Source organism: Taeniopygia guttata, chromosome 17 (assembly GCF_048771995.1).
Source record: "Taeniopygia guttata chromosome 17, bTaeGut7.mat, whole genome shotgun sequence".
Classification (NCBI taxonomy): Eukaryota; Metazoa; Chordata; class Aves; order Passeriformes; family Estrildidae; genus Taeniopygia; species Taeniopygia guttata.
Genome location: NC_133042.1, coordinates 8360814 through 8388381, shown reverse-complemented (window position 1 = coordinate 8388381; position 27568 = coordinate 8360814). Strand labels below are relative to the sequence as shown.

The window sequence follows — 27568 nt, the reverse complement described above, 5'->3', positions numbered from 1 at the left end:
GACTCTCTTTTCCAATCCTGTCATATCCTGTAGTTCCTCACATAAATGACATTTACTTCTAGTTCTGCATCATGATTTTCAGCCAAAATGCTGAAGTTCACAAAAAAAATTTGATTTTTTTTTTCCTTTCTAGAAATATTCAAGTTTTTATCCATAGTCCCCACGAATTTATTTGGGTTCTAATTCTTTTTTTTTCTCCAAACCTGGAAATTTAAATGAAAAGGATCTTTGAATGATAGGAGGGAGGTTGTTTCTTTTTTGGTAAATCACAATTTTCAGCAGGCAGAAGGAAAAAAAAAAAAAAAAGAACAAAAGCAGAGAGTTGGAGAAAGCAGATGCTTCTCATGAAACGTTTATCAGGTCAAACCCTCTATTTCCCAGGAAAATAAAAAACTGATGGAAAAACGCTGGGCAGGCTGGAAATTAAGACTGACAAGGTAACACCAGGAACATAATCCAGGATATTATTGGCAGCACAAGGTTAATGGACAGGAAAATGCAGTGGCTGGGAGGATCAGGACTCTGCCTGAATCTAAAAAATCCAAATCCTTTGGAAAAGGATGGAAAGAAGAAAATTTCCAGCTAAGCAAACAACCTTGTTAAAAACCCAACAGGGACAGGTGCCACCCATGGGGGGAGATCCAAATGGATTTTATCCCACCTAAAGGTGAAATAAATTGAGTTTTTAGCTTATTTTAGGCCCCAAAAATCCATGTTAAAATCTGCAAACAGCTCAGAGTGACAAAACAGCTCCAACCACGCAACCCAAAGCTGTGGGCTTTGGAGCTGCCCCCAAATAAAACAGCTCCAAAGCTGCATCCCTTTGGGAATTGCCTAAAAAATGTTCTTCTTCGTGGCAAGGGTGTGTTTGTGGCAGAATTTGGTGCTTTGGGGGCAAACAGCGCAGTTTGGGAATTGTGGGGTTCCCCCAGCTCCTTCTGCATCTCTGGGTTTTAACATCAGCACGATAAAAAATCTCCCACAAGCGCCCAGGGCAGAGCAATTTCAGGGCTCTGCTGGCTAAAAATGAAGTTTTATTTTGGACAGACAAGTGCAAAGCCTTTCCCACGGAGGTGTCCATCCAGGCAGGGAGCAGGAGCTGTGCTGGGAATGTGCCAATCTTGTTTCACCAGAGAGCCAGGGATGATTTGGACATCAATCAATAAAGTCATCAGAGGAAAGAAATGTTCCAGGGATGATCACCATGTATTCCCAAATAAATACATTCAATTACAAATCTGCCTGGTGAGATTCGGGGAGCTGGGAACAGCTTCTGGCTGTGACATAGGTTTCATTATTAGGATTTACTGGGGGAAAAACCATACAAAAATAAGAAAATGCTTTGAGCTCAGCCCCCAGCTGCTTATTGGGGCCCTCAAAATACAAATATACCAAAGCCAGCGGGTTTTCCAGAGGTCTGCAGGAAATTAAAACCAGTTTTCCATCAGCTGGAGCCTCGCTGGTTGCTAATAAAAACCCCAACCATGCAGGTGTGATCCCGTGGCAGGTGAGAGGTTCCACCAGCAGCATGGGGACGAGCACGCAGATATGTCAGGGGTTTATTCTGCTTTTTTGGGCACCTGTTGAGAGCCATGGTGGGCACTGCCAGGTGCCAGCACTCACCCTGGCCTGCTGCAGGATAGCCTGGGCTTGTGCCTCCTGGGCTGACACCATGGGTCCTTTGGAGCCAGCGTCGCCTCCTCCGCTGAAGCGGAACTGGTGGGAACAAAGGGGACAAAGCAGGTCACAGTTCTGTCCCTGCAGCCTCCCCGGCCTGAGCCTGGGCAGCTCCGTTCTGCACGAGTGCCCCCAGCCCATGCCAGCCCTCCCAGCCCTCCCAGTAACCCCAGTAACCCCAGTAACCCCAGTAACCCCAGTGCCCGCGGGTCAGCGGCTCAGGGCCACCGAGCGAGCGCTTCCCACGCGCTGCCAGCCCGGGGTGCCAACAATGAGGGGGATTGTGGGCTGGGGACCTCACACACCACATCCAGCACCATCAGGGCTGGCATTCCCTGCTCTCCAAGGCCTGGCATTTTCTGCTCTCCCAGCCTGCCATTCCCTGCTCTCCCACCTGCCATTCCCTGCTCTCCCAGCTTGGCATTCCTGCTCTCCCAGCCTGCCATTCCCTGCTCTCCCAGCTCCTTGGACAGCTCTGTCACCTCTGTTTCACCTCAGCTGGCTTTAGGTGTGTGACCACACCAGCCTGGCAGGGAAACGTGAAGAAATTCAATTCCCAGGCCCATGGCTGGCTCCTGGAGCGTCCAGCAAACGTGGTGTGGTGGCCAGCAAAGCTCCTCGTGGAGCTCCTGGCCCAGGCTCCTACCAGGAACCTCCCCAGGCTCACCCTTTGGAGCCTGGACAATGTGTGAGATTTTCCCCAAAAACTCCTTCCCTCCTGCACCCAAGTGCTTATTTCCAGCAGCTGGTTGCTTCACATCAAAAAAAAGACATTTTTTATTGTCCCAGGACCAACAAGGCTGATTTGGGACATTTTGCTTTGTGGAGGAGGAGGAGGAGAACAACACAAAAGAACCACTGGTCATCAGAAGAGGTGCATTAGTTCAGGTGATGAAAAAATTGGCACTTTGAAGAGGTGTTAGAGGTTCCTGAGTATAGGATAGAGAGTTCTGCCTGGAAATTTGGCTTTTGGAGGTGTCTTCAGTTGTTTCCTCATGGTTTTATCTCTTTCTGTGCAGTCAGAAACAATGAAGCTTATTCAGAATTCAGGAAATGTTTGGACAACACTCTCAGGCACAGGGTGGGATTTCTGAGCTTGTCCTGTGCAGAGCCAGGAGCTGGACTCTAATCCTTCTTGGTCCCTTCCACCTTGGGATATTCCATGATTTTTATCATTATCCATCACTTCTGAAAGTTTTAACCTCTCTGTGCTTTTGACTAGTGAAGGAGCTCCAGTGCTTTGCAAAAAAACAATTTACAACAGGAACCATCCAGATCCATCTTTTATCTAACGGAAAACATGGCCTTGGGGTAAAGGAGATGGGAGATTTCTGCAAGAAGGGGCATTAAACAACAGCAAAACTGAGAAATCTGACTCACTTTAATCCTTTTTTAGTTCTGTTTCTACTCACAGGCAGCATAAGCATTGTCCCTGGTGGTCCTGGCAATCCATCTGCTCCTGGGAGACCTGGGCGTCCAGGTGGGCCCTGAAAGAAGAAGAAATTAAAATAAACTTCTAAAATATCATTTTGGTTCTGTCCAGACATTAATAGCTGTGGTTATGTCATGATATTGTCATGACAGGGATTGAGTTGGTGGGAATCCCAATTTTTCTTCAATTTCCTAATTCCCTCCTCTCCCATCCTACCCCTGCTATTTCCAGGGTCTGCCTTGTGCAATTTTGGAGGAATCCAAGTCCCTGCCATGCTCCAAGTTTATAGAATCAATGTTTAGAGTTGGATCTGTTAAAACCTATTAAAAAACCCCCAAAAATAGATGAAACTTCCTAACTCAGGGTCCATGAGAGAGAAATGGAGGGAGATAAATTCATTCGTGCACTCGTTCAATCAGCTGGGCCATTTAATTTTTCTCTCTTCTGTTTTGTTTTTCTTTTTTAATTTGTATTTTTATTATTTTAGTCCTTTGAGGCCCATTCCACCTCCAATGGAGTGATCCTGTCAGGGGCTGTAAATCAGTCCAAATCTGATTAATCTGATAAATCTGATCTGATAAATCTCCACAGAGAAACACCAGTGCAGGATCTTTAACTGGCACTGAAGCAATGAGTAAAAGATCTATTGATGAAGCCTTAAAGAATCAAACATGGCCAATTTTCCCTGGCAAAAAGTTAAGGTTAACCCAGATTTCCTCCTCATTCCACTGATCCCATATGCAAATGAGGCTGATATCAATGTGTGTGGCTAATTGCAATTTTCACAACAAGGATTTGACCACATCCCAGCAAGGCCAAGAAAAAGCCCCAGAGCTCATTTTGTGGCCAACAGCTCGGGATTGATGACTTGGCTACTCCTTTAGTTAGGAAACACCAACAATAAATCAATTTATAGAGAACTGACTCTCTTGGAAGGGCAAGCAATGCATATTTTTGTAGTTCTCACTCTCCTCAACCTGTTCAGACCCCGGAAAAAAATGTAAATACAAAATCCTGCCACAAATCTCAGGCACAAAAAAGCCAGAAAGTCCTAAGGTCACCCCACAAAGGAGGTGGATAAAGGTGGGGAAGACAAATAGGTAACAAAATGCCTAAAAATCAGAATATTTTAATGAAACAACCCAACAGACCACCAAACCAAAAGATTTGGTGCATTATCCTTGCCCCACACCCTTCAGCAAGATCTCTCTGCTCCCTCTTCTTCCATGTCCAACTTCACGATTCCCTCATTCCCTCTCCTTAAAAAAAAAAATCCCAAAACCCCATTCAGGTTGAAGTTTCCAGCAGAAATCAGAGCCCAGCCCTGGAGGGGTGAGGAGCTGCCCCAGCCTGGCCAGGGCTGTGGTGTCCCCAGCTGGGCTGACCTTGTCCCCAGCCCCACAAGGACAAGGCACCACGACCAGCCTGGATTAACAACGCTGCTCCCAGGGCTGGATCAGCAGGAAAACAGCAGGAAAAAAAATCCCAGCAGTGCCCAGGGGAGCTGCAGAACACCCCAGCACATCCATTTTTCCAGGCAGGATGGACATCCACAGCTTGCTCAGCCCAAACCAGAGTCCTCAACCCCACTGAGATCCCATCCCAGATCCATCTGTTGGAGCAGAAATGGCACAAATAATTTAGGCCAGGTTTGTTTTATATGATAAACTCTCTTTTCTCTCCCTCTCCTCCTATAACTCCAGCCCTGCTTATGATGGAGCAGGGCTGAGCTTGTTTATCTCTCCTGACAAGTGTTGATGCAGTGCTTTTATCCATAAATGCCTCTTTTTGTTTCAGGCTGGGTGTGGGAGGTCTTTTCCTGCTGGAATGGACCAGCAGAGAGTGGGGGGTGGGCAATGAAACGGAGGAAAACCAAACCCATAAAGCACTTTGGAAATTTAAATTCATGAATGCCTGGAAGAAATGCAGCCTGCCAGGGCCTGGGTGTAAATCTGTGTGGCTCTCCTGATGGAAATGGGGATTTGTTGATATACAGCAGCCAGGGATGGGGACTTCAGCTTGCATTTTTTGCAGTGCTCTGAAATGCCAGGCTGAGAGCAAAACCTGGGCTAACATTTCTGTGGAATGGTTAAACTGAAACCTGGGGGTGTTTGTGTGGGACCAGCAGCCCACGCTGCTGAGCCTTAACATTCACCAAGTGTCTCTCTCTCTCTCTCTCTCTCTCTCTGCCTGGTTATTTTTCAGCCCTGGTTAGAAAATTACATAATGGGAGATGTTTCTTGCAGTTTTGGGGGGGTCTCCTGGTGAAGGGAGCACTTGGGAAAAGCAGCAGCCTGGAATTACTCAGAAGCCAAATCAGGATTTTTAGGGATCCTGTTGAACTTCTGAGGGGCAAAACTGTGCTCAGGGGAGTGATTCCTTTGGGATTCAATGCCTGGATGGTTTTGGAAGGTGAAGATATTTTGGGATGAGCCTTTCCCCAAGGTGTGCTGCCCCCCCAAAACACCCAGACACCCAAATTTCCAAACAAGCAGCGGGGTGGGTGAGAGAGCTGCAGTTTGCTTTAGTGCTGCAGCTCATCCCCTTCAAAACAACACATTTTCCCACTTCCTTCCCCCCAGTCTGGAGCCCCCATGGAACAGCTCTCTGCTCTCCTCAGTGCCATATTTCCTTCTTCCCACTGCCTAAGTCATCCCAAAGCATCCTGAGCCCTCTGGAGCCTCCCACAGCCAGGCTGCTCCTCAGCTCTGCTGCTGACACCAACTCCTCTGTGCCTCCTGAAATCACTGATCAAGGAAGAAGCTTGAAATAAATAAAGCTGTTTCTTTGTTTTTTTACAGTGAATAAAGCACAGCTAAATGAGTGTTGGCCAATATTAACAGAGCTGACTGTTGTTGGGCTATTAATTCATTGCACCTGCCTGAGAGCAGATAAAAAATCTCTTTATCAGATGCAGGCAGAGGGAATGTTCCTTACTGTACACGGGGAAGGGTCATGTAAATTCATGAGCTACACTCTCAGGGTTAATAATAAACAAATTGAAAGAGGAGCTGCTCTAATTGAAAAGGAGGGTTTTAACCCAGTTGCAGCTCCTGCTAGTTGATCACTTCTCTCTGCACCCTGTGCTGGGTCACACTCTGTTCTGGACACTGGCAGGAGCAGCCTGTGCTAGAATAATGCAAATTATTCCTTTCATTGCAGGGCGTGGAGCAGCAGCACTGGGGACAGCGTGGCTGCTGCTGCTGCTGCTTGGCTTTGCAGGGCTGTTCCAGAGGAGCTTGGCCAGCAAATATCTGCATCTGCCTGGACAAGTGACAGCAAGAGAGTCCTGTGTCCCCAGAGCCAGCATCCAGCCTGCCAGGAATGCAGGAGGAGAAGGCAGAGCTGAGCATCACAGGAGGGAGACAAGCAAGAAAGGGATGAGGCCACAGGGAAAACAGCACCCTGGAAATACTCAGAAGCCAAATAAAGGTTTTTGGGGCTCTCCCTGAATCACTGAGAGATGCAAACCAAGAAAGGGATGAGGCCACAGGGAAAACAGCACCCTGGAAATATTCAGAAGCCAAATAAAGGTTTTTAGGCTTGCCTTGTACCACCAAGAAAAGGATGAAGCCACAGGGAAAACAGCACCCTGGAAATATTCAGAAGCCAAATAAAGGTTTTTGGGGCCCCCCCTGGATCACTGAGAGATGCAAACCAAGAAAAGGATGAGGCCACAGGGAAAACAGCGCCCTGGAAATACTCAGAAGCCAAATAAGGATTTTTAGGGCTCGCCCTGGACCACTGAGAGATGCAAACCACAGCCAGCTCACCCACCCCCTGTGAAGCCAGGCTGCAGAACTCCTTGTGCACTGCCACGAGGGTTAAGCCAGGCCTGGAGGCCCCCAGGGGCTGAGCCTGGATTGACTTTCCGAGATCGATGGAGCACAGGCAGGGCCCCTCATCCTCAATCATGTCCCAGCCACCAGGAATGTTCTTACTGCTCCATCAGTAAATACAGCAGCAGTGCAGAGCAGGGCATGGCCTTCCCAGCACCTCTCCAGGGGAAAAGGAAGAGTGCAGGGCTCCAGCCAAGCCCCAGGGCTAAGGAGGCAACAAAAAACCTGACCCAAAATAAACGCAGTGGCCAGGTTGGGGACATGTGAGTTTGTGAGCCCCAAGTTGGGCAACTCCCTGCAGGAGCAGCCTGCTGCTGGCTGGGGCAGAGCCATAACCCACCCAAGGAAAAGGTGAAATGCTGCACAAGGGCTCCTTTCCCTCTGGGAGCAGCCTGGGACATGGAAATGCCACAGGGAAAGAGCCTGGCACGATCCAGGACCATCCTGGAGCAGAGCAAAGCCAAACTGTGCCAGGAGTTACAGGAGCAGCTGGAATGAGGGTGCAGAATCCCAGCTGAGCTCCATTCCCCTCTGCTGATGACTTTGTGTGTTTTCCCCTCCTGTTTTCCCAGTGCCACACTGGGAGGAGCAGCCAAAGGGCACAGAGAGAAGGAGGTTTGCAGCCTTAATGTTGGTTTTAACTTGGAAAATATCTTCATGCACTGGAGTAATGAAGCTGTTTCCCAACCCTTTTTTCCCTGGATGCAGATCCCTATCCTGTATCCCACCATGAACTCCTTTGGGAGTTGCTCTCAGAGGATGAAGGGGATTTTAACAGGATTTTAACAGGATTTTAAGGCTCCAGGGATACCCCACAGCCCCACTCTGCCCACCCAAAACTCCAGCAAAGAGGAGAAAACCACAGCCACTCACCCTCTCCCCTGGGTCACCCATTAAGCCCACGGGTCCAGTTGGTCCTGGAGGTCCTGGAAGACCCTGGAAGAGAAAAAGGGGGGAAAAACCTAAGCCATGAAAATGTGTTATTATTTGTAGCAGATTTCTACAAGCAGCAGGAAAAGATTTCGAGCTCTCTGTTTATTTTTGCACCACAAAATCCACCCCAAAGCTCTCTCTGTGCACGTGTGTGGCAGATGGGAGCAACAGAGGCCGGGGACAACATCCCACCCCTGGAGCAGGGGGAAAATGCCACTTACTGCTGGGCCTTCAGGACCAGGGGGGCCTTCCACCAGCATTCCCTGAGCAAGAGGAAGGAAAAAAAAGTGATTAGACACATCCTCAAAGTCATTTTGTCCACAGGGAAATGCCCAGTGCTTGATCTGGTCTTAAATATTTCAGCTCTTGCTGCTGCTGGAGACATCCCAGAGCTGGAGGGTTTCCACTCCCTCTGGGTGACTCCTTCCAGAGGTGCAGAGGATGATGGAAAAGCCAAATAATTTGTATTTAAATCCCACAGGACAGCTCTTACTCCCAGCACAGCATCACCTTCCCCAGCACAGCCTTCTCCCTTTGCTCAGAGCCAGGGAAAAAAAACAAATCCTGGATTTTGTCCAGCCTTGGTGGTGCTGGAGCTTGAGGAAAAAGCTGTTCCTAGCCCTAAAGAGCTTAACAAGAAGTTAGCAATCAAGTTGCAAGGTGGTTTTTAAGTGATATTTTCCAGCAGACTGCACGCTGTGATTTCCTCTGTGAACGTAGGAAATCACAGTGTGGGAAAAATTCTGGGATATTGTTACTCCAGCCTCTTCAATCTAAATATTTTGTCATCACTTTAGATCAGATCTATCATGCACTCAGGAAAATTAAGGTTTGGGGATTTCTTTTTTTTTTTTTTAAGAGGCAGGAAAGAAACCTCCCAATGCATGTGGAAAATGCTCTCCAGAAGGCATCAGGGCAATGCTTTGGGAAGAGCTCTGTCCCTTTTATCTCTGGATCAGAGATAAAGCAGCTCAGGTTGAGTCAGCAATTCCCAGCTCACCTGTAGCAAACAGGGACATTTTTCCTAAGGGATGAACTCCTATAAAAATCTGTGGATGAACAAAATCTGTGGGAGAAGCCATGCAGGGGCTGCTTTGGGGTCATCCTAAACTGTTCTCAGGCTCTGGTGCCAAAAGCCTCAGCTGACCCCACTCCAACCGAGCTGAACGAATCTGAAATGTCTGCAGGAAAATCCAGGCATTCCTGCCCCAAAAACCACACTCCCTAAGCCCAGAGCAGCAAAAAATAACCTAAAATAGCCTGCCATGACCTTCCATCAGGGTTTCTGCACCAAAATTGCATGGCCAGCTCTATTTCCTGTATTTCCTGGTGTCCACACTCATTTCCAAGGATTTCTAATCTCAGAGAAGATCTGGTTCCCACTGCTGCTGGATGTGAGAGGGGAAATTTGCTGCAGCTCCTCACCAGGGAGCAATTCAGGTCATGAATTCCCCGTGCCCATTGCAGCTTCAGCCATAGAAATATTCCACTGGGTGGGAATTAGGGGTGAATTCCACACGTCTGCCCTCCAGCCTGCAGGGAAACCCCAGAGATCCCAGCACATGGACACCCCAAAACCCATCCCACCATACAGACACTCCTAAATGATGGATTTTGGATGGATCTTCTTGAGATCCCAGCGTATGGACAACCCAAAACCCATCCTTCTTGAGATCCCAGAAAATGGACACCTCAAAACCCATCCTTGTGGAGATCCCAGCATATGGACACCCCAAAATCGATCCCACCATACAGACATTCCAAAATGATGGATTTTGGATGGATCTTCTTGAGATCCCAGTGTATGGACACCCCAAAATCCATCCTTGTTGAGCTCCCAACATACAGACACCCCAAAATCCATCCTTTTGGGAGCAGTGATGACACAGTCTGGTGTGACAGGTTCCAAACCAGAAATTAATCGGAGTGCAGACAGCCCCAGGCCGTACAGGAGGATTTTGGGGTGCTGCTGTGAGCACACACAGCACCGAGGCTCTGCTCCCCAGGACACTCCTCCCCAGGGGGAAGGGTCAGGGATAATTGGCCCATTTGGGATGCAAACATCCTTGGCATCTTCCCATATTTATCTGCTGGTTTATGTCGAGCTGGGGCCTTGGGGACATCTGGAGATTCTCTTTGGCAGGAAACCTCCTGCGGTTCCATGGATGTTCACCAATGGGAGCGATGGAAACGTGGCAGGGTTTTAGGGACAGGGTGATCCCACTGAGGGGGACAAGCCAACTGTGGATTTGGGATCGTCCCAAGGGGAAAACAGGACAAGGCTTCTACTTCAGACACCACCCACAAGTGAAGCCAACATCCCAAAACCAGCCTGAAATCCTGCTGCAATTCAGAGGTGCTGAGCAAACCCTCCCTAAAGGGTCCCCCTAAAAGGACAGAGGGCTCTGAGGAGGTGCCAGCAGCCTGATGACCCCATGGCTGGGATATTTGGGATCCCTGCATCCCTCCTCTCCATCCCTCCTACCCCTGCCCTGCTCTGCTGCCTCCAGCAAGTGTCAGCACAGAGCAAGGATTGAAGGACAGCTGGGTTTGAAAGGGAAGGAGTAAAAATCCAGCAGAATCCAACTTTGTGCTTGGGTTTTATTTCCCTTCTCCTGCAGCTCCCATCAAAAACTGGGGGGAAAAAAGAGCTAAAGAGCGCAGCAAATCCGAATTTCCCTGCTCAAGAGGAGCTGCACGGAGAGGGACAAGGCAGCATTTGGTCTTGTTTACTTTCTGGCAAAAGCCATCCATGCTCCAGTGTTTTGAAACAGCAAAGGCGGCCAAATTCTTTCTGGATGATTAAACTTAACTATTTGGTTCACTTTGTAGCTTCTCAGGCTGGGTTTCTGCCATCATCTTCGTGGGGTCTGGCTGCCCCCCTTCCCTTCCCACCCCTCTGATAAGGAAATTGCTGGCTCCTCCTTTTGTTTGCAGAGTGAGAGACCCAGAAAAGAAGAGGAGGAAGGAAAGGTCAGAAATGTTTTTATAAGGGACTAAATTGGGAGTTTTAAAGCCACGCTACTGCACCCCTGGCTTCTGGCTGGCTCCCCTGCCAGCATCTGCAGAAATTTCAGGTGAAAGAGGAAAAGGAGGAAAAATTCCAAGGGGAAGAATGGAAGAATGGCCTCAGAAGGATGGGAAGTGCTGCTGCAGTGCTGGGTGCTGTGCTGGCTCTCTGCCAAGGAAAATGAGGTTAATTGAGCTGCGGGTGTGCAGCAGGAGCTCAGCCCGCGGGGACTGGGCTGGGGCAGGTGGGTGTGAGGAGCTGATCCCCAATTCCAGCCTGGGAGGAGCAGGAGTGGGGGTACCTGGGCATCCTGGCACACAGAGAGGGGAAAAAATGGGAATTAAAAAGGGAATTAACCAAGGGACTCTTGGTCTGCTCACAGCCAGCCCCACCATGAGGCTCCTTCCCCACCTCGGCGTGCTGGGTTGGGCACCCACAGCTTTTGCAGAATGCAGAGGGCACACACAGCTTGGAATTGTTCTGGTGAAGGAAATTTAACCTCAAAACCAGGCCAGAAATGCAAAGGAAGAGGTTCCACCCCGGGGAGGACACAAAGGAAAAGCTGGTGGGACAGTGGAGCTGGTGCAGGAGCAAACCCCTCCACGCTTTGTGCAGGGGTTTATTTTATATCTCTTTTATTCCCACTGGGATAAAATTATTCCCATTGGTGGCCCAATTAAAGCCAGCCCCAAGCTGGGAGTTCAGGGCAGGATATGACCTGGATGCTCCCAAACTCCTGAGGGATGGGACCTGCTCCCTGCCTAATGCTTCAGTCCCAGGTTTTATTTTGCTAAACAAGAGATTTCATGGGAATTCTTGCACTTCCTTCACGATTTAGGTCACTCCTTGAAGCTTAAAAAAAAAAAAATTATATCATTCCAGTGTTTTAGATTAAATGAACCAGGGAATTCTTTCATGGGAAGCTTTCCTCCCAGCTGTCCTACTGAGAACAACTTCCCTGCACTTTTCCCACCTTTTTCCATGGGGAAAAAAACCAACAAAACCCCAAACTCAGCTGCTCCTTACCGGCTCAATGATGGCAGGTTCCCCCTTCTGCCCCTTCTCACCCCGGGGGCCACCGATCTGTGGGACACAGGGAAACACAAAGAAGCCAGACAGTCAGAGAGGTCATGGCCATCATCATCATCATCATCATCACCATCACCACCACCAATCCCAGCAGGAACTGGAGATCCTGCTGAGCCTCCTGCAGGAAAATCCACGGCTCCTCCTTGTTTAAGTACAACTTGCAGGTGGGTGAATCCTTGGTTTTTTTGCACTAATTCTGCTCTAAATTATGGAAGAAGCAAGATTTTGAAGCAGAACGTTCCTGGATGGAGCAGGAAGCCTCTCACCCCTTCGTAGATGGTGTCCTGGTTGGCCGGCATGCCGGGGCCGATGTCGGGAGAGGCTGTCCGGTCGTAATAATTGTCATAATAATTCCCATCATATTCCTTTATGGTTTCCTCAGTGAAATCTTTATCCAGCTCATCCCCTCCTTGAGCAGCCTGCAGAGGAAAGAGCAGCAATGGGTCAGGCTGGGATTCTCTCCTAGTTGGAATATTAAAGTGTTGTTAGATTAACGGGGGGTGATTTTTTCAAATTTATAATAATAGTGACAAGGGGAGAACCTGAGGAAAAATTAAATTCTGGAATTTTTCAGTCTCCAGTGACCAACAATTGGGAGAAGCATCATGTCAAATATACACCCTGGCTTTCCCTAGGATTTCTTCACTGATCTCCAGTAAAACACTGAGAGTAGAAAGGTTGGACTGAGGAAAACAAAACACAGCACAAAGCTCGTGGCAGGAGGATCCTGCAAACTCCAAATGCCTGAAGAAAGAGGTCATGGAAGTTTGAAACTCCAAATCCTCCTCATCTCTCCCAGCCCTGCTGTTGGAGACCCTGGATTATCAAGCCCAAGGAGTCCCACATCAGTTCCCAGATTTCAGATGCACACCAAACCCACAATGTGTCACTGTGAGTGTCCAATTACAGCAGGAAATGTGGAAAAACCCAAGTTCACTTCTGTGAGAGCCTCCTGTTTGTTTAGTCTGGGATCCAATCTGCGCCTCCGAGGAGCAGAAATTGTGACAAATCTGATGCCTCAAGCCCTGAATCCTCTCTGAAACCTTTCAGATGTCACAGAGGACATCCAGACAAGGCTCAGAATTTCCTTGCTGCTCTCCATATCCCTGTGCCTGGCAGGCACAGGCCTTTGGCACCCCTTGCTCTGAGCAGCCCTGCAGAGAACAACATGTGCTGCTGAGATTTATTTGGTTTCTTTCCTATCCAGGTAGTGACCAAAATAGTCCAGAAATTGATTTATTTCCAGTGCTTTCTAGAGAAATAGCTCCTCACTACCATGAATTCAAAGTCACTTCAGTGTCATCACAACCTCTAGGCTTCTTTCTATGCCAAAACTGCTCAGAACTCATAAATATGAACATCTGGGTCTAAATTCAGGAGGTTTTAAACTAAGACTAAGCCTAGAATTAAGGTACTCACCAGCCCACCTTCTCTTACCTCTGCAAACACCAACTGGCCTTGGCAGAAATTACACTTTTGCAATTATTTAATTGGAAAACTCAGAAAAGTCAGGATTATTTTTCCTTTGGTCTGGTTCAAATGGAATTGTTACTATCACCCCCCCCCTCCCCCTTTTATCCTGGCTAAAATATTTCACTTAGTTTTGCAATTTGAAACCTTAAAACCCTAATCTAAAAAAAATCTCATCTACCTCTAAGGGTTTGAGGATAACAGCAAATTGCATGAAATGAATATCAGAAATGTCTGGTTTGATATTTTAATGGAGGTCCTCAGGTCTATTTGCATGGAAAGATGATATTTGGAGTAAGTGGGCAGTTCCCTGCCTGAACTTTCCTCCTCTATTTCCTTTCCTTAACAATTAAAGTGGCCCTTGAAGCCTCCTCCTTCTTCTTCCACTTTTTTATTTAAGGCCCCTCTATCCAATCTTTATTTTCTCCTTCTTAGAAAGTCCAAGCTTGGCCAAAGATCTCTGGCTCTTGGTCAGGAAGTGGAAAACTTTCCCATCCATGGGTTCCCTCATGCTGGGCTCCCTGGATTCCTGGAGCTTTTCATTTTCTCCCTGTGCATCATTTTGGGCTCTTCAACCTCCTCCACCACTTTTTGGCTGGACTGGATCCCCCCCCTGCCCTTGGGGTGGCTGGATCTGCACCTGCCTCGCTCCAGCTGCTCAGATCTTTGCTTGGACACTTCCCCCAACACCTTTTCCCTCAAATTTCCACCTCCAGGGATCCTGGCCAACTTTTGCTGTCTCTTTTGCCAGCCTTGAATTGTCACAGCCCCACGACAAGTAATTCTCCACTGGAGAAACCACCCCTAAGCTCTTCCTGGGAATTAGGATGGGGTTTGGAAGCATTTCAGAAACATGGAATGGAGTGGGTTGGAAGGACTTTAAAGCTCCTCCAGTTCCAAACCCTTGCCATGGGCAGGGACATTTCCACTAGAGCAGGCTGCTCTAGGAACAATTCCATTTATCCCACCACTGATTCCTTTGCTGCTGCTCCTGGATAATGAAGGATTTGCCCATTTAATGCCATTATTTCCTAGCTCCGTGAGCTCCAAGCACCCAGCTCACCAAAAATTCATCTCAGTCCCACCAACATTCACCTATTTCAGCATCAACATAAAAAGCCAGAACTGGGCAAGTCTTAAGCACAGGAGAGTCTCGAGTGCAGCGTTTCAGCTGGAGGATATTGAAGTGTGGGGAGATGAAAGTTAAATATTCCAGCAGAAAAAGCTGCAGGGTCTGGGCTGACCCCAGCTCTGAGCAGATCCATGCACAGAATAAAGGGATCCACACCAGGTGGATGCAGTAGTTTTGGAATCAAGCCTTTGTCCCAGTGTTGAAATGACTTTTTAAAAAAAAAAACCCAAACTGAAAAACATAAAAATGCTTTACAGTGGAAATGGCAAAATGAAAAATATTTATGTTCTACAGCAAATCAACATTTTAAGGATTTATATTAATAACTTTGGGATAAAAGGCTTTTACTGAGGTTTTAACAGCAACCCTCATTACTCTTTTTGTCAGACAACCACTTCACCCGAGGAAATGCAGATGTCAATATGAGCAGCTTTTTCCAGGGGAATAATCCTTAACCAAATTCTAAATATCTGAGTTCCCCACCCCTGAAAAATCTGGAGTGAAAACATTTTACAAGAAACTTCCTCTCCCTGCAGCTGCCTGTACCACTTGCGGATTTACCATCTGGCTGCTCCCGTCTCCTTTGCTTCCAGGGCTATGAAACAGCAGAATTAATTTTTAAAAAATAAAATTAATGAATTAAAATTACATCAGTCTCATTGTAGGTGACGACAGTGCTCGTGGGGAGTTCAGCTTCCACTGCATTTTCTGTGAGGCCACCCTGGGGATCGATTTCCTCGTTGTAGTTGAGATCCTCATAGGGCATTGGGGTAAAATACTCCTCGTTGATGGTCTCGTAGTTGTACTCATCAACCAGGGGATCATCCACTGCTCCGTCCTCCTTGGGCTGCTTCTCGGGGTTCCCCCTCTCAGGGGGTGCTGTGGGAGCTGGATAATCCTGTCACACATGGGAAATAAAACACCACGGTCAGAGGAACAAAATCATCCTGCATCATCCTCCTCCCCTTTTACAAAGGCTCAGCACCCACAGCCCTGCCAGGACCCCCCTCGGTACCTCCTTGGTTTCGGGTTTCTCTCCAGCAGCCACCTCAGGAGGGCTGGGTTTGGTGGTGGGGGTTTCTGGTTTGACAGCTTCATCCACGTCCTCATAGTAGGGATACTCGTAGTAGTAAGTGTCACCTTCTCCCTCCCCGTCCGTGTACTGCAAGGAGAGCAGGAGAAGCAGGAAATGAGGTGGGAGCACCCAGCGTGTCCCTGCCAGCTCCTTGGGACATCACAGCTGCACACTGCAAGTTTCACACAGATTCACAGAATCCCAGAATAATGAGGTTGGAAGAGACCTCTAAGATCATCAAGTCCAACCCATGTCCTAACACCACAACCAGACTATAGCACCATGTCCAGTCTTTTTTTTAACACATCCAGAGATGGTGATTCCACCACCTCCCTGGGAAGACAATTCCAGTATTTTATTATTCTTTCAGTGAAAAATTTTTTCCTAATATCCAACCTAAATCTTCCCTGACGTAGCTTGAGACTCTATCCTCTTGTTCTGTCAGTGCTGCCCAGCAGGATATTTGGGAGAAATTCCTCCCCAGGAAGGTGGGGAGCCCTTGGAATGGGTCACCCAGAGTAGCTGTGGCTGCTCCATCCCTGGAAGTGTCCCAGTGACTCTGTGGTATTTTTTTTAACCTCGGATCGCTGAAACCTCCCAGATCTGACCTCCTGAGAGAGGGGCACAAAGCCCTGGAGCTGTTCCTGCACTAAGAGCATCCCTGTGACTTCCCACCCACCCCAGGCCTTGGAAAAGCAGATCCTTGCAGCCTTTTTCACAAGGCATCAGTCATCCTTCAGCAAGAAACCCAAACAAAAGCTGGTTCCAGCGGGCACGGCCCCGCTCCTCGCCAGCCCAGCTCTCCCTGGCAGCGGCCGCCGGCGCGTGGAGGAGTTGTTCCTACATGGAGCAACACAGCCTCGGGACAAGCCAGCTCTTGTTGGACTGCTGGCTCCAAAAGAGGAGTTTTATTTTCCTGCTGCCATGGATTTCCACCAAAGTGCTGTTTTATTTGTCTTATTTATTGTTTCTCCAGAAGCGCTGGCGGAGCGGTCGTGGCGCTTCCCTTACCGTGAGCATCCCAAAGCCCTGCTTAGGTGCTGGATTAATTTAATCCCAAAGATAAACTGGGAAGGTGATGGCATTACTGGTTTATGGGGATTCCCTGACCCTGCAGGTCTGAAAGCAAATCAGCCCAAGAGAGTGGCTCAGGATGCCAGACAGCAACTGCAGCGAGCTGAGGCCTCTTTAAAAAGGGCAAAATTCAGGTGATGCTCATTAAATTCAGCCACACCCAGACATTTCTGATTGGGCAGCAAATATACAAATGAATCCTGAACCACCCTTTTTTATTGTGTTCCCTATTTTTACGGAAAAGGCCTGGGGTGAACCCTTTACACAAAAATTATTTGGCGCAGCAGCTCCTAGGGGTAACTTAGGAGCATTTCTGCCAAAATGAGATTCAAAGCAAATCCAGGGGGAAAAGCAGGGAGGTTCTCCTTCCTTTAACACCTGTTGTTTCACAGAATATTGAGAAAGAACTGTTTAATCCTTTTACAAGTCCAACAGCATAACTGGAATTTTAGAAACAGGTATTGGTCTGGACAGGACTGGAGCTGCCAGGGAAGGTCAAAAATCCACACTTGGCTCATGTTGTCTCTCCTGTGTTTCTGAGCTCCAAGAGGATGTTCCTTTCCATCTCTGGAAATGGAAGGAGCTCATAAAGAAGGGAAACTCCCAAAAGCCAAACCCAGAACCTTCAAATCCTAACAACAATTTCTGTCTTGGACATTGGAGATGAGTAATGGGGAAGCTGAGCAGGAGGAAGGAGCCACATGTTTGCAAGGGTGAAATAAACCCAAATATCGGTGATTACACCCCAAAACATCCTGAGAGACTCACATATTCATCCTGGTTGGGGTCCTGGGACTGGGGGGAGTCGGGGATGGCGGTGTCACAGTCGGGGCTGTAGTGCTCACAGTACTCCAGGGCTGCCCGCGGGTCCGCCACGATCAGGAGCTGCTGGATGTCACCCTGCAGGGAGGGAGCACAGAGAGTCAGGCATGGGGGGTTCTCGTGGAGACACCAGCCCGAGGCTGCAATCAAAGCCAGAAACACAAAGAAATGAAAAGCAAAACACGTGGCAGGGTCACCTTCCTGACATGGCACATCCCATGAGATGAGCCAGGGAAAGGCTCCATGTCCAGGGAGCAGCTGCTTCTCTTGGGCTGCTCCAGGAGGTGTGAACCCCCTGGGCTTCATCCCCAGCCCCAAATCCACCTCCCCAAAAGAGAAATCAACCAGTACGACAGCACTGACAGCCCCAGGCAAGGCAGGTGCAGGAAAAACAAAGTGAAAAGAGCTTTTTACCCTCCAAATCAGCAATAAAACAACTCATTTCCACCTGGTCCTGTGCAGGGCTGCAGAGTCACCCTGGCCAGTCCCAAAAGCTGCTTATTGGTCTCAAAACTTCTCTGCTTCTCCCACCCCACCAGCTGGCCTCACATCACCCCCTTTTTTTTACATCTTGCCTCACCTCGATGTTCCACCCGCAACAGCCACAGCAAAAGATTAGAAATGCATCTGATAAACCCAGAAAACAGCCAAAGGGAGGCTTTTTTATTCCAAAAACCAGGTGCAAAGGAAGCTCATTAGGCACCAGGGCTGGTAAATGCAGCAGCTGCTCCCTGAAGCCCGACACAGCCACAGCCAGAAGGTCAGAGCAGAAATTGCTCTTGAGTTTCCTAAAGAGCCACCACGCTGCTCAACCACGATGCCAAAATCCAGTTCATTCAGCAGACAGTTACATAAGACTTTACTACTTGGATGCTTAGAGCTGATACTTTAATTAGGGAAGGGAAAAAATGTCTTATTTAAGAATAGACAAACATGGCTAAAGCATCAGGGGGAAAAGCAGGAGCGTTACAGCAAAAGTGGGAGGATGATTTGGGCAGTAATAGGAACCAGAAGCTCCAAAGGGAGCCTGGCCAGACTGGCAAACAGCCCTGTGGAAAAGGATATTTTTGAAATTATGGGCCAAATCTGCCTTGGGGTCGCTGGATCATGGATGTGTCCCACTGACTTCCCCCCAAAAAAGGGAATGCTGTTCCCATTTTGGGCATGGATCCACTGGGGAAGGAGGTTCCTGGAGCCATCAGCACTGGGGGGAAGGAGCAGCTCAGAGCTGCCTGGAGCTCCCTTCTCCATTCCCAGGTTGTCACTTCCCTCCCTGCAGCAGCTCATGAACATCTGGGCACCTCTCAGACCTACCCGAGTCACCCTTCAAAGAGCATTCATTGAAGCTCATTAGTCATTGTTTCCAGTGAATAACCTTTACAAAATTAACAGAAATGTCTGCAAAGTGGCTTTCAATTTTCCATTTTTAAAACGAGAAACATCTTTCATTCCCTTTCCCTTTTTTTTTTTTTTGTTGTTAATATAAATCCAGTTCTGCCATTACTATTCCAGCTTTTTCTTTTGCAATGTAACCACCAAAACTGGGCTTAGAGTATTGAGAAAATAAAAAAAAAAAAAAAATCCAAGTTTTTTGCCTTGTAGAACATTTCCCTTTTCCAAGCAGCTCTGGCCACCACCTGTCCACAGGACCCACGGGAGAATTGGGCTATGGTGGCACCTCCAGGACATCCCCCAGCCCTGAGGTGGGGTACTGGGGGTGTTATTGGCTTATTCAGGCCATAAATCATGTAACCATCCCTGTCTCCAAAGGCATTCCAGAGCTCTAAACCTGTTCCTTTGGAATTCCCTCCAGCGGGGAATACCCAACCCGGCCGAGGAAATCTGTGGCTGAGTGAAAACCTTTCCAGCTGCCATTTCTGCGCCCAGGGCCTTGGCCACCCCTCCCTGACACCTCAGCTGAGCCATTTGGCCCCTTCTCTCCCTCAGGTGCTTAAAGCTCCCTGTTTTCCATGGGAAGATGGGAAGTCCCTGGCATTGTTGGGATAAGCTGAAAGAAACCAGCCCCAAAGCAGACCTGGGATTTGTCTCCAAGAGGCAGGGGAGGCTGAAAAAGCTTTTTCTCCCTGATAAGGTTGGATTTACACCTCGTGGAGAGCTGATAGGCTGCATCCCATAAGTGACCAGGGCTGGAACTGCGTTTCCTCAAGGAACAGATAAAGCAAGGAAAGGCATCTTGGCTAAAAGCAGTGCCAAAGGTTAAGCAGAAGAGAATTTGCTAAAGCTGGGTTTGTTTTTAGTCTCAGCTGATGGCAGCTCCTGAGCTATGCATGGGGAGGAATCCTTTATCCCACCCTGCTTCCCTGCAGGAGCTTGGGCATCTTCAGCCTTGGATAATAGGGAAAAAATCCACCTGCAAATCCCTGCGGCCACAGCAGAACCTCAAAGGACATCGTGGGCCCCGCAGTTTCTGCTGAGTGAGAGGGGGAGGCTGAGCAGGGGAAGCTTCCTGCTCATCCTGGGTCAAGAACTTGGGGAAATCAGTGCGTAACTGAATAAATTTGGGATGTGGGAAATGCCAGGAAAAAGCATCAGACGGCTCTGTCAGAGCTCACCACGCTCCACAGGCTGCTATTTCCCCTCTCCTTTTCAAACCCAGTCAATCACCCTGCCCAGAATTCATCCTTGTTTTGTTCCAGCCTGCAAAATGCAGGAGAACCAAGGCTGAACCCATGCAAAATATACGAGAATCAAGGGGGAACCAATGTAAAATCCAGGAGAACCAAGGCTGAACCCATGCAAAATCTGGGAGAACCAAGGCTGAAACAATGCAAAATCTGGGAGAACCAAGGGTGAACCAATGCAAAATCTGGGAGAACCAAGGCTGAAACAATGCAAAATCTGGGAGAACCAAGGGTGAACCCATGCAAAATTCAGGAGAACCAAGGCTGAACCAACACAAAATTCAGGAGAACCAAGGGTGAATCCATGCAAAATTCAGGAGAACCAAGGCTGAACCAACTCAAAATTCAGGAGAACCAAGGCTGAACCAACACAAAATTCAGGAGAAGCAAGGCTGAACCCATGCAAAATCTGGGAGAACCAAGGCTGAACCCATACAAAATCCAGGAGAAGCAAGGCTGAAACAATGCAAAATGCAGGAGAACCAACTTTGGGACAACTGAGAGCCCCAGGAGCACACAAGCCCCAGCAGAGAGGCTGAGCAGCTCAGGGGAGGAGGAAGGAGGAGAGCTCAGCCCATTCATCTTTGTTTCATGCCCAGCAAGCACCCAGCACTGGGGGATAGCCCGTGCTAACACTTGTGAAAAGCAGACAGGAGTAAAAACCTTGTTAGCAAGATTCCCAGTCAATTGACCTCATCCCTCAGCGCCGAACAATAAAATGGGCTAATTTAGGCTGCAGTAAAAAGCCCCACTATCTGCACCTCACAAAAGCTGCACAAAGCTCTGCTGTCAAGAGCCCCATTCCTGTGATTTAAAAAGCCGACTTTAAATAGAGCGAGCCGCGCTGGGAGGTTTGGGGGGAGCTTTTTGTGTCCTCTCGAGTGTGTTGCTGCTAATAAATTGTGCCCAGGGATCCTGGCTGGCAAAGGGGAGCCAGCCCTGCTCCCATTCCTCCCTCAAGTGTCTGTTTGTTTCCCTGTTTTGGTCACAAACCACCCCAAAATCTCCGTCCCTGCTGGATTTTTGCAGTGCTAACGAAGATCTCGTTAATCCACACGCACAGTTCTGTGTGGGACAGGGTTTTCCAAGAGAGACAACTTAAAAATGCACCAGTAAAGTGGTTTAAAGGCCTGACCAGCCAAATCAAAGACTTATTTTTGAGTAATGAGTTATTTCAGGCAGGGAACAAGACAGAAACACTTTAGTGTTGCTTTGTAGAAGTGACCAGCAGCATCCTCCAGCCACCCACACAGTGGGTAAAGTTCTTTTTTGGCCTGGTAATGAGTTGGGCACAAGGCTTAAGGAAGTTCTGCAGTGACTGGAGCACTTGGTAGCATCCAGAGGCTGAGCTCAGATTTGTTTTGCTGGTTTAACAAAAAAAAAGAATGAAGCAGAGAATAAAAATGTCAATTTTTTTTTTTTTTTTCTTGCCTGCAAATAACCACATTTTTTTTATATTAGGAGAGGCAGTATTTAAAAAAAGGGATAAATCACACTTTGGCCTTTATTCCTAAAACTTCTGGTGAAGAGGAAGAGGCAGGACAGCACATTTCTGAAGAGGACTGTGAGTTGTGAGGGTTTGATTTGCTCCCCCAGACAGATGGGAGTGCTGACTGTCAGGACCAGTAAGGATCTGCCTGACATTTATGGTAAAGCCATTTATGCCTGATGACTCATTTGCTTTATGGATTAAGTTCCATCAAAGCCAGTTTAACTCAACTCCCCAGCCAGCTCCCAGACAAGGCTGGAAAAGCTCTTTCTGGAGCATTTTTTAACACTTATTCTATATGCGTGCAAAAAATGTCACATCGCTTCCAATGACATCAACTTCAGGAACTCGGAGGAATCGTTGTGGTTCAATGAAAAGAAAGAAAAACAGCTGGAGAGGAGGAGCAGAGTGACTTCATCTGGCACTGGCAGCAGCTCCCTAAATCCTGGGATTCTTCAGGGCTCCCACTGGTCATTAACTGCACTCGGGTTAGGGCATCACCCCAAAAGTCTGAGATTCAGCATCCCTACGAGTAAATCCTGCTGGATTAACTTCTAGAAACTCCTGCATTTCAACTGGATAAACACAGGCCCAAGGTGAACAATGAGAATGTCAAATCTTCCCAATTATTAGGAATCACTGAGATTTATCCTGACAAACTCCCTGACTCCATATCCCCAAACCCAGAGGCTGATGAGGGGCAGGGGTTCATTGCAGCTCTAGGATGAAGTGGAAGCTCAGCCTCCAAAAATCCCTAATCCCTGTCTTGGAGCCAGCCTGGCAGCCCTCAGATGTTCCACTTGATAAATCCTGTCACCAGCACTTCCCATGGATTCTCACAGCCCAGCTCCAGCCTGGGGGGAAAGTGGTGTTGGAGACATCAGCAAAAGCCCAGGAATCACCACAGTTCTGCTGCACGGAAACCCCAAAAATCAGAGGTGCTGGAGGTGCTTAGAGCATCCCAGAGTCTCTCCTTTAAACACAACAGCTCCAGAAAAGCAGCAATGCCACTATTAGAAATGAGTGTATAGAAGCTTAGTAAGTTCAAAAGAGAAAAGACCCACTTTTATTCAAACATCTGGTATTTATAGAATTCTAAAGGTGACCGTGGATTGGAGGATGGAATTATCGCTTCTCAAACCACACTGGTCTAAAGATCAATCAATGATTTCTCTCCACCCGCAGAGAAATATGTAAACTATTCTATCTATACATAAAAGTACGTAGAAACTCTAATTCTCAAATATATAAACAATATTAAAAAGCTAAAGAAATTTTACACAAATTTTAAAACTTTCCAAAAAATCCTAACACTTTTAAAAATCAAAACAACACAACAAAACTGCAGCAACGAGGTCAAACAAAGCCTCACCATCCCCCCAGTCCCTGTCCCCATGTCCTGAGCCTCTCCTGACCAGCCACAGGCAGGAGTGACCCCACCAGACAGAGCAGCTGGTGCCTAAAGAGCCTCCTTTGGGCACTACAAAATAGAAAGGCAATAATTACAAGTTTGGCTAAATAATAATAAATTAAAAAAAAAAAAAAAGCCTTGACTCGCACAGAGCTCGTGAGTCAGCTACAAATTTCTGGTGGTTTGGCTAAATCCAGTTGGATGGCGCTGCTCTGGTTGCCACCAGAACAGCTCCTGCTGCTGTGGGCACTCAGAGAGGGGCTGCTGCGAGCCCACTTCGGTGTCAGAATCTGAGGTATTGATGATTCTGAGATTGTAAAAAGTCTCTTTCTGCCCCGCTGCCAAAGCAGAAGCCATAATTCGTCTGTGCTGGTTTCAAGGTTGTTTATTCTGTTTATCTCTAACATGTTCTGCTGCCCTGCCGCAGCTCTGTCCTGCAGGGCAGCGTGTGGGGCTCTGCCCTCAGTGGGATGGTACAAACATTAAATACCACAAACTACCTGTGCTGGATTTACAATAACGTGCCAATATCTGTCACCTATATTGAACAGCGTGTCCCCAGCTGTTGTTTAAAATTAAATTAAGACTCATGCCTTAAAATTAGGAGTTTTTTTGGACCAAAGAACACTTTAGGTCTGTCTGTGTGCTATCCCAAATCCAACTGTGGAGCAGTTCAGCAAGGACTCCTCAGTGCAAGGGAAGGACAAGAACAAAAGCCAGATGGCTTTGCTAATTCTGGAATTCTCTCCTGAAGCAGCTGTCGCTCTGCCAACACCCAAATACAAGTCAAGGGCTCCGTGGCAGGGCAGGAGGCACCAACACAAGGTGGATATTTCCCATCCCAATCCCAGACAACCTCCAGAGTCAATAACCCTAAAACAAACATTCCCTGTCAAGCACATCCCTGAGCATCCTATCAGTGCATTTCTCCAGGGTTTTTTTGGGTGTTTTTTTTGGGTTTTTTTTTGGTTTTCCAAGCTGGAAAAGGCACCGAGGGAAGGGCACAGTGTCTCTCAGCAGGGCTGTCCCTCCTCCAGCCTGGCACGGGGGGACAGAGCCGGGCTGCACCAGAACCACAGCTGGGCTTTCCTGTAGGAAATGGGAAGATTTAAGGTAAGGAACACAAGCAGGGAAAAGTGGAGTGAGGTTTGAATGTCCTGTCCCTGCATCCCAGGCCAGGCAGGTCCCTCCCAGGCAGGGCACATGTCCAGCTGTCCCCTGACTCATGTCTGGGGCTACCAAACCACCAGACATGGGCTGTGTGCTCCCCTTCAGAGCATAAAAAGTGGCTTTTTAGTGGTTTTTTAGTGTTTGCTACAGGGAATTCCACCAGAGAGCAGGACTCACCCCGAGGAAAAATGATTCTGTGGCTTCTGGTTTTTCTCCTGCCTGACATCAGCCCTGGGATCCTGGTGGCATCACCACTGCAGCCCTTTGGGACCAAATATTGGCAAGATTTGGGTTTTCACTTCCACTTCACTTTCCCTGATTTTCACTTTTCGTTTTTCCCCTGCTTTTGACTTTTCCTTTTCTCCAGGTCCTTCTCAAAACTGGATTTCTCTGCATTTCTCCTCACTGACCTCTGTGGCATGGGGAGGTGCAGCCAGAGAAAATCAGCCAGGCAGTGGGGACTGCAGGAAAGGGAAAAGGCAGCCAAGGTGCCTTAAAAAAATAATAAAGCTGCTAAAAACACCCAGAGAAAGCTATCTTTAAATCAACAACCTGCTCAGCCACTCTGCTTGGCTATTTTTATATATTTATGTCTGTTGAACAAACCACAATTTATCTCCTGGGGTTTTTGGGTGCAAAACAATCAGTCCTGGCCATGGAAAGCAGGATGGGGCTGCTGGGACAAAAGGCTGCTTTATATTCCCTCCTTCTCCCCACCCTGGCCAGGCACAGGAAAAAATCATTTGAGAGGTAAAAAATCATATGAGAGGTAAAAATAATATGAGAGGCAAAAATAAAATGAGAGGTTTCTGCAGCTCTTTTGCAAAGAGAGGGGGAAATAATGGCACAGTTCAGGTTTTTAAAGAGCAAAGAATAGGGAGAAAAGAAAGAAGAACCCCCCTGACAGTCCCACTTCTCTCCACCCCAATAAAGAGAGAACATCACAATAGGAGAATGAAACTGGAGAGCAAAGCCAGTCTTTATATTTGCAAAATGAGCAGTTTTAAACTTTCCTTTTTTAATTGTGCGCTCTGAGCAGATGGCCTGAGCAGCCCCCAGCAGATCAGAAACACATGTGAAGGACCAGGAACCTGAACCACAGGTTTTATTAAACTGTAGTTCAAATTTCGTCCCATTGAAGTGAACATTTTCCCTCTAAAGCAGCAGCTGTGTAGTGGGTCACCCTTAGAGGTGGTTCATAGTTATAAAATAGAAATAGATTAAAATATAAATATAATTATAAATATAAATATAAATATAAATATAAATATAAATATAAATATAAATATAAATATAAATATAAATATAAATATAAATATAAATATAAATATAAATATAAATATAAATATAAATATAGTTGTGATTATAAATTCTTAATTTTATATTTTTGTTTTATAATTTTATATTTGTACATTATATTTATATTTATAAAATTATATTTAAATATATATTTTCAAATTCATATTTATATTTGAATGTATAGCTTAAAATTTATGTTTATTTTTAATTATTTTATTTAATATATAGTAAATATAAATTATATATGTATGTAATAAGTATATTTATTTAATAATTTAGATTTAATAAATAGATATATTTCTTTTTAATTTATATTTAAACATATCTATTTTTATGTATGCCCCTGCCTGGGTGTCCCTGGGTGCTGATAGCCCTGAGGGATCAAAAATCAAAAATCAGCTGAGGCTGATTTTGGCTCCCTAAGCCTGGAAATTCATCCTTGTGACACCTCCAGATGTCAAGCAGTTCTGACTTCAACCAGCTCCTCTGCTGAGAGAGGGAAAAACTTCAGGTTTGGGTAATTTTGGGAGATTTCTGCCACTCTGCAGGACAGGAGCTGGGGCTGAGCTTCTCCCTGGCCTGGGATGGAAACCTCACACTGCCTCTCATTTGGATTTAATTAACCCATGCACAAACCAGGCTTGAGTGGAAAAAAGAAATCCTCTGCTGGCTTAGTCCAGAGCTGCTGGGCAAGCTGTCCCTTCCCTTCTCCATTTCAGGGGGAGAAGGGAAAAATAGAAAAAGGTAAAAAAATCTGCCTGCAAGGTGCCTCAGTTTCCTTTGGCTGCTCCCAAATTCCCATGAACCCTGGCAGAGTCTGTCCTGCAAGGAGTCTGTCCCTGTCCTGCTGTTCCCCCTGGCCAGTTTGGGCTGGGAAGGAGGAAAGTGGGATCTGAGAAGAGCTGGAAGGGGAGGAAGGCAGGTTTGGTGTTTGGCACAGCCACCCCATGCCCCAGGGGGTTTTCAGCTCACACCTGGGGTAGGTGCAAACCTCTCCTGTGTGGGACCTCAATGGGGCCTCCAGTCCCAAGCAGCTCATTTTTAACCCCTACAATGAGCTCAGGACTGGATTTCTCCCTACAAGGATCCAACTCAGAGGAAAGACTTGGAGCAGAGCTGTTGTAGGCATTTCCTAGAGGGAAACGCCTTCACCAAAGGAGCAACACCACTCTGTGCTTACAACTGCTCCTCCCTAAATATTCACCTGGTGGGCACCAGAAACCTGGTGGGGTGATTTCAGCTGAAGGTTCAGAGCCAGCCATGAGGAAACTCTCTCTTCTCATCAATTCATTAGGATAACACTGCATTTTTTTGGCTGCTTTCCCCCCAAAATCAAGCCCTGGGTGATCCCTCTGTGCAGCCTCAGGTGTGGCTGTCTATCCCAATAATTCTTCTGTCTGATGGCTGAGCTCAATCACTTCTGACAGGGAAAAGAGGCTTGGGATAATTAAACTGCTATAAATGTCATGGAAACAGACAGCTCAGGAAAAGAAATCATCCCAGAGCTTTGTCTGTGGTGAGCTCTCATCTGATCAGAGCCAGGCACTCACCAAACATCTCTTTAATGTCCCCAGCATCCCTTTCATGTCCCTACCAGCAGCTGAGGCAACCACGAGACACAAATTAGAAGGAATCTAGGCCTGGCTAATCCCAGAGCATCTCTGAGCTTCCCAATTCCCACAGCCACTGGAAAAAAATGGACTGAGGCACCACAAAATGAGCAGTTTTCCTTGCCTTTGTGCCTATCCATGGAAAAAACAAACATTCTCCTCAATTTTCCAGCCCCAAGACAGATGGAGGAGGAAAGGGAGCATGTCCACGTCTCAGCCAAGGCAAATTCCAGAGGGATTTCACGGGATGCAGCAGATCCAAGGGTTTGTGGATACCTGTCAGCAGATCCAGGCTGGCACTGCCACCCAGGTGACCTCAGTGAGCCTTTCCAGTGGCTGCTCCATCTGCCCAAGACACTTGGAATCATTCCTGCCCCTCCAAACACTCCTTGGA

The 27568-nt window shown here is 47.3% G+C and overlaps 1 protein-coding gene across 3 annotated transcripts in view; it reads right to left on the bottom strand.

Moving 5' to 3' along the window:
- COL5A1 (collagen type V alpha 1 chain) overlaps positions 1–27568 on the bottom strand; it is a 128266-nt gene that overhangs the window by 53754 nt on the left and 46944 nt on the right. For all 3 annotated transcript variants that reach the window (XM_041719683.2, XM_072936534.1, XM_041719684.2), the window contains exons 5-13: positions 17500–17631; positions 15598–15744; positions 15232–15480; positions 12247–12399; positions 11918–11974; positions 8103–8144; positions 7822–7884; positions 3090–3164; positions 1624–1716 (exon numbers count right to left, since the gene is read on the bottom strand). In XM_041719683.2, coding sequence (XP_041575617.2) covers positions 1624–1716; positions 3090–3164; positions 7822–7884; positions 8103–8144; positions 11918–11974; positions 12247–12399; positions 15232–15480; positions 15598–15744; positions 17500–17631 — 1011 coding nt within the window. The remainder of the gene's footprint in view (positions 1–1623; positions 1717–3089; positions 3165–7821; positions 7885–8102; positions 8145–11917; positions 11975–12246; positions 12400–15231; positions 15481–15597; positions 15745–17499; positions 17632–27568) is intronic.